We start from the raw sequence: 6,573 nt of genomic DNA on the forward strand, positions 1-6,573 counted from the left end.
CGCACATGGGCACCTCATAGGCACATCCACCATGCATTGGGAGTATCTCCCATGAATGATAATTTATTAGTACGGTAGATGTTCCCAATGCATGATAGGATGTGTGTGTAAGGTTGGAGTGAGGCACCCTATGTGAGGAGTAGATCCGGTCTCACCACTTAGTTGGTGATAAAAAGGAGACTAGATCTTCTCCTCACACATGGTGCCTCACACCAACCTTATAGGCACATCCCACTGGGCATTAAGAACATTTCCCATACTTATGTATTATTTTTTATGGGAGATGTTTCCAATACATGATGTGATGTGTTTGTGAGGCGCCGTGTTGGTTGAGCATATCCGATCTCATTCCACCTCAATGAAAACATATGTTCCCAATATGCATGAGTTCACATCTCCTCCTCATAAGGGGCCGACCCACAATGCCCCACAGCACATCCCTGCCATGTATTGGGAACATCTCCCGATAATGATGTTATCATTAGGAGATGTTTCCAATACACGGCGGGAATATGTTGTGGGGCGGCCCGTGTGAGGAGCAGACCCCGTCTCCCTACTTCTCTACCAAAGTGCAATAATTTGTTTTTCCGGAACAAGAAAACCATCTCACATTTAAGAACACTCGCTGAATTGATGGGATTGTAAATCCAAAAAGCGTCGCCGTCCCAATCAGGCGGTCCTGAGATCCTAAGAACATGGACCATGTGGTCAATTTCTTTGTGAGAAAGATAAGATCCTAAGGGCTCACAGATTGGACATTGAAGGAGTCTGGAGTCAACACAAATACTCAAATACTAGCCGATTGGGTTCCTTTGCCACGTGGACAGGCACAATAGATCTATATATTCATTGACAAATGACAATTATTGTGTGAATAACATCCTTTAGACATCTCAATTTTTTAAACAATTAAAGGGTTTCAAAACAACCCCCTTTTTGCCAGGTGGCATAGGGCTATAGGTTAACATTTGCCACATGAAACAGAGTCAAAACGGGAGCTCCCATTTGTCAATGGGGAGCTCCCATTTGGTCAATTTCTCAATCATGTTTTTGAAAAACGGGAGCTCCCATTCACTGGTGAGAGCACCATTTTTCAATTTCTTCTTTTATACTTGGTAATTGGTGTTTATAAATCCTTTTTTTCCATCTGGGTTTTCATTCCTTCAACTCCGCTTGGTTGTCTTGATCTTTTCTTCAATTCGTGAGGGGAAATTGTTGTCAAAAGGTTAGAGCCTGAAATCAAGATAGTAAGTCGGAACTGTTTTGATGTAGACTTCGCTGAAATTACAATCCAAGGTATGAATTATCTACTGCCATCTCAAAGGTCCCCCCAATTTCGTGCATTCGAAAACAGAAAGTTCTTTTCTATGACAGACCTATTATAGGTTCTCGAGTTTGTTGGGGTTGTTCTAATAAAGTTTTGAGAAACTTTCGTCTTAACTATCATGGTGGAGATTGATCAGTTTGTTTTTATCCAGAATGGATTCTGAATGTTATGAATACACTGGTTGCCTTTTGTAGGATCTAGGCTTTTATCTTCTTTGGATGGGTGATCTATAGAAGTTTGATAGTTTCATGTATTTATGGAAGTTGGGTGTTCTTAACAATGTTCTGAGAATCTTTTGGATCTAAACATTTTAAATTCTGAAGAGTGTGTGCGTGTGTGTGTTTTTACATCAAAGCTGGTGGCTTTTATGAAGTTGGGTTCTCATCATGGATTTTAGGTCGAGAGGGATGGACTTCCTGGATTTTCCGCCTCCAGAAAATGGTATTTGCTTTAATGTGTAGCTTTGGGATATTCATCAAAAAATATATATAGCTTTGGGAAGCTTGATATGTATATATGTCTTCCACTTTGGAGAAGCTGGATATCGTTTGTTATGGCTTCAGACTGCCTGATCAGTGTGGAACTGAGATCTGTACGGTGTTATGAATTTTATTACCAGATTGGATGGGTTTGCTTGTATTGCACTTACAGAAGGATCTCTGGGATCTAGTCCTTATGTACTCCTCATTGTGTAGAAATTGGGCATTGAAGGTTTGTGCTTAAAATTTTGGGCTCTTGATTGCTATTAATTGAGAATAAAAATTCTAAATACTGGTACTGTCCTTTTGTGGGTGAAAATGGATGCGCTGCAAATTATTTCTTCAGCTACCCAAATAGTTTCTAGCATGGCAGGAGCTGTTGCAGCATTGGAACAAGCATCTTGGAACCTTGAGGAAGCTCCAAAGAAAATTAGAAGCCTGGAGGAATTCGTGATTAGTCTACAGAATTTGACACGTCGTGTTAAGCAGAAACATATTCACAAACTTGATAACTCCCAATTGGATCATCAAATTCAAAGCTTGAATGGACTGATAGAACGATTGCATGTCAACCTCAGGAAGGCCAGGAAGATGGTGTCTAGGAGCAGGGTTAAGAATTTTGCAAGGGTGGTATGGAATTCTGTCTCTGGTGACCCCCTCCCCAAACTTCTTAGTTCAATAATGGAGGACTTGAACTGGTGGCTTGAATCTCAGAAGCTGGCTGAGAATGTTGAGAGAGTTCTGGAGACAACAGCACAAAATGCAACTTCTAAATTGAGAGTAAACAGTGAGCAAGGCTACCCAATTTCTAAAAAGTGCCAATTTGTGAGAAGTTTACTAGAGAAAGAAGGTTCTCATAGGGTTATCCTTGTTGTTGGATTATCTGGAATTGGAAAGTCATGCTTGGCTCGTCAAGTAGCTTCTGACCCTCCGGCTAGGTTCATACATGGTGCAGCTGAACTCAGCTTTGGCCAATGGTGCAGCAAAGCTGCTTGTAATGGAAGCAAGATTGAATACCAGAAGCGCTTGACAAGAAAAATTTGTAAATTCCTGGTGCAGATTGGTTTTTGGAAGAATTTTAAGGATGAAAATTGTGTGGAGCTTGAATATATCTGTTGCTTGCTTCAAGAGGCTTTATATGGGAAAAGCATTTTAGTACTTCTTGATGATGTTTGGGAGCAAGATATAGTTGATCGTTTTGCAAAGTTGTATGATAATGATTGTAGATATTTGGTGACAACAAGAAATGAGGCTGTTTATGAAATAACAGAGGCTGAGAAGGTAGAAATATGCAAAGATGACATTAAGGAAATTAGCAAGGCAATTCTTCTCTACCATAGCCTACTTACCAATGTTGAGCTGCCGGTATGAATCATCTAATTATCTTACAAATATGCATTAGTGTTAGCCATATGGACCAAATGTATTGGCCGGTGGATTCCACTTAACATTAATGGGTTCTACCTAGGAGGATGGAAAATCATAAAAATATAAAGAAAAAAATTCAAAAATAAAGTTGACAACCAGATAGATCGCCATATCTGGATCAATTTTGGCGTAGTTCTCATTGGTAGAACCATCAAACTCTCAGACACCCCTTAATGTGCACAGTTTGCACTCTAAGGATACCACCAAATTGACAATCCTAAAATATGTCATTTGTCTTGTCAATCTGGGTGAAAAAGAGGGTAGGATGGAATTGTTGATAACTCTTGATTGTTTATTAGGGGTGCAACTTGGGCGGGCTGTTGTCAAAAATTGAATGGGCCTGGTCCGGAGGCCCAAGTCCAAAGCAATGTAAAATGCTAACTTGGGCCAACCCAAGTTGCACCCCTATTGTTTATTTACATCTCATTTGGAAAATATATTTTCTTTTTTTTTGTTCATTTTTTACTCTCTTCTCACTTTTTTTCTTTTCCTTTTCTTGTCATTATTGGCTATTAGCTGAACTCCATTATCATTTATGTTGTAGGGTGTCACGGATGACTTGCTGGGTCGCTGTGGCCATCACCCTCTTACAGTTGCTGTAATGGGTAAGGCTCTAAGAAAAGAAATAAGAGCTGAAAAGTGGGAAACGGCCATCTACAACCTCTCCACCTATGCCACATTTGCACCAGGCCCTGTCTCATACGTGAATGAGAAAGAAGCTGAGGACACACTAACCATCTTTGGTTCATTTGAGTTCAGTCTAGAAGCCATGCCTGAGAACTCAAGAAGGCTTTTTATTGTTCTTTCAGCACTGTCATGGGCTGAACCCATTCCAGAAGCTTGTCTAGAAGCTCTATGGTTAGTTCTGGGGCAGGACAGCTTATTCCCACTTATAATCTGCAAGCTTGTTGAAGGCTCTTTATTGATGAAAACTGATTCTTATCCCATCTACCACGTTCATGATATGGTCTCTTTGTACCTTGACAGCAAGACAAATGATGCAGTTGAAATTCTACTAACTGATTCTACCCCAGAAAGAACTGCTTCCATCTCCCCATGGCTGTTTATTTTTGGGAAAGAAACTGTTAAAACACTATCTGAGCAGATGATGAAATCTTTCCTTAGTGTATCACAAGAAAATTTGGCAGTGATTACCTTAGAATCCATCATCCAAGCTCTCATGGCTAGTAAATCCATTTCAGAATTTGAAGCCAGTAGAGAAAGCTTTAGTAGCATACTGCAATCTAAGATTGCAAATCTCATCTTGATTGGCTCGCCTGATCTGATTGTAGGGTCTGCAAAGGCCATCATGAATGTATTTAGTACAAATGATTACCGTGACTGTGCTCCCTCCCTGGAGAATGTGAATGCAGTTGACAAACTCACAAGTCTACTGGAAAATTGCAAGGATCCCATGATTCAAACCAGCGTCTCAACAGTCCTTGCAAAACTCTCAGAATATGGAAGTCCCCAGACAACTGATAAAGTTCTTCAGAAAATACCCATACATCAGCTTGCTAATTTGCTTGCTCCAGATGCAGAGGAGTGGCATGAGAGTGTATTTTCAACCCTGATGTCATTGACCAAGGCTGGAAAGTCCAAGGCAATTGAAATTATGCTTGCTTCTGGGGTTGATAAGAATCTCTTCAGTCTTCTTGAGAATGGTTCTGAGGTTTCACAGCACCATGCTCTTGTTATATTGAAGACATTTTATGAGTTGGGTGGCCCAATTGCAAATGGGTCTCTTCGGCCTGGTATGCTAAAAGTCTTGCCATGGCATGCAAGGCTTAGGCTAGAAAAATTTGTTTTTTCAGACAGGAATGTCTCCAATACATTAAAGCCACAGACTTTTGAAGACCTAATTCAGAAGATCCTTGACAGAGATTACAAGCACAGATTGGAAGCCATTCAGGACCTGATACCAATTGTTGAGAAAGCAGGTGATCCAAGAATTGAAGACATGATTATACAAAGTCCCCTCATAGGGAGATTATCAGAACTCTTGCAACATGGGAACCCGGAACAAAACTCAACAAGTTCAGAATCTGCTTTTCTGCTAATGAAGTTGGCTTGTTCATGTGGAGAATCATGCATGAGGAAGTTTGTTGAGTATGAAATTGTTCCAGAGTTGGTCAAGATGATGCAGTGCAATGTTCCAGAGTTGCAGGATTCGGCATACACAGCACTCCACCAGATGCTTTTTGGGAATAGTGGAACCCTCATCTTGAGTCATATTCTTCAGATGGGCCTACTTGAGAGGTTTGCTCATTCAATTGATAGTAAATCAATCAAGACAAGGGAGGTAAGTGTGCATTGTATCCTTGACCTAATTGAGTTAGGTAACAAAGCCTGCATAGAGCGGATACTTTCCTTGCAAGTGGTGGAGAAACTGGTCAAGTTTGAGAAGACTAGTGGAGGTTCCGGTGACACATTGATTTGTTTTTTGAAGGGAATGGATAAGTGTAAACATCTTACAACAGCTGAAAGACAGGTTATGAAGAAGCAAGTGGTCCGGAAGGTAAGGGCAGCAGTCAAAGGTCATAAATCTGAAGGTCAGATTGTAGCAGCTCTAGATGCCTTTCTCTTTGAGGGACCAAGAGGTGCCAGTAGTAGTAAGAAGAAGTAGTTTGCCTTGTAGTCTTAGTGCCTGCATTTTTAGCTGCCACTTTTGACATAGCGCAACTGCAGGCATCCCAATTTTGTGCAGGCCTTCTAATAAAAATAGATACAGGTTATATACACAAATTTGAGATATGAAGCAATTGAAATCATTCCACACTTCCTTCTTGAACCTCTCCCAGCTGAACATCAAGTCATCAATGACCTTCATCAGCAGCCTTTTATTACAGTGGGAAATTCATTTTTTGTACATAATCTTCATTTATTCTTAAAAAAAAAAACAAAATAAAAGTCTAAAATGGCATTTCAAATAAAGACATGGTCAACTTTGTCTTGTAGCATATCTTCTCGTGGGTTCCACCATGTCTGGGGAAATGTATAAAAGAGTTGCAGAAACTAGTTGTTTTTTCTAGAATTCCTGGTTTAGTTAATTTGTAGGAAAGGTGGTCAAAAACTTTACCTAGTATGGTGGTCAAACTTTTAACCATGCTGACCATAACAAATGACCTTGTTGTTGGTAGTTTTTCTCGTTGATTTGCTAGAAATAATCAATTCCCTCAAAGGTTTCTTTTTTGTTTTAAAAAACAAAACCATCCACATTAGCAAACACCACCCTTTGACCGTTCAGTATGCATCTTATGGTCATTGAGTTTTCAGGTACCATGGCGGCATCCAAGAGCCTTAAACATGCTCGACAAAATGGGAATCACATCACATTCT

The 6,573-nt window shown here is 40.1% G+C and overlaps 1 protein-coding gene across 2 annotated transcripts; it reads left to right on the forward strand.

Moving 5' to 3' along the window:
• Nucleotides 1–1,006: 1,006 nt before the first annotated feature.
• Nucleotides 1,007–6,021, forward strand: LOC148842881 (uncharacterized). Of its 2 annotated transcripts, none has more exons than XM_088956983.1 (3): nt 1,007–2,038; nt 2,153–3,171; nt 3,779–6,021. In XM_088956983.1, exons 2-3 carry the CDS (start codon nt 2,173–2,175, stop codon nt 5,858–5,860), a joined length of 3,081 nt encoding a protein of 1,026 aa, XP_088813109.1. In that variant the 5' UTR covers nt 1,007–2,038; nt 2,153–2,172; the 3' UTR covers nt 5,861–6,021. The 2 variants fall into 2 exon arrangements, with proteins under 2 accessions (XP_088813109.1, XP_088813108.1); XM_088956982.1 differs by having other exon boundaries at nt 1,008–1,296; nt 1,725–3,171.
• Nucleotides 6,022–6,573: the final 552 nt, after the last annotated feature.

The sequence above is a fragment of the Nelumbo lutea genome, chromosome 8, assembly GCF_056320005.1.
Source record: "Nelumbo lutea isolate HS-2025 chromosome 8, American lotus-T2T, whole genome shotgun sequence".
NCBI lineage: Eukaryota > Viridiplantae > Streptophyta > Magnoliopsida > Proteales > Nelumbonaceae > Nelumbo > Nelumbo lutea.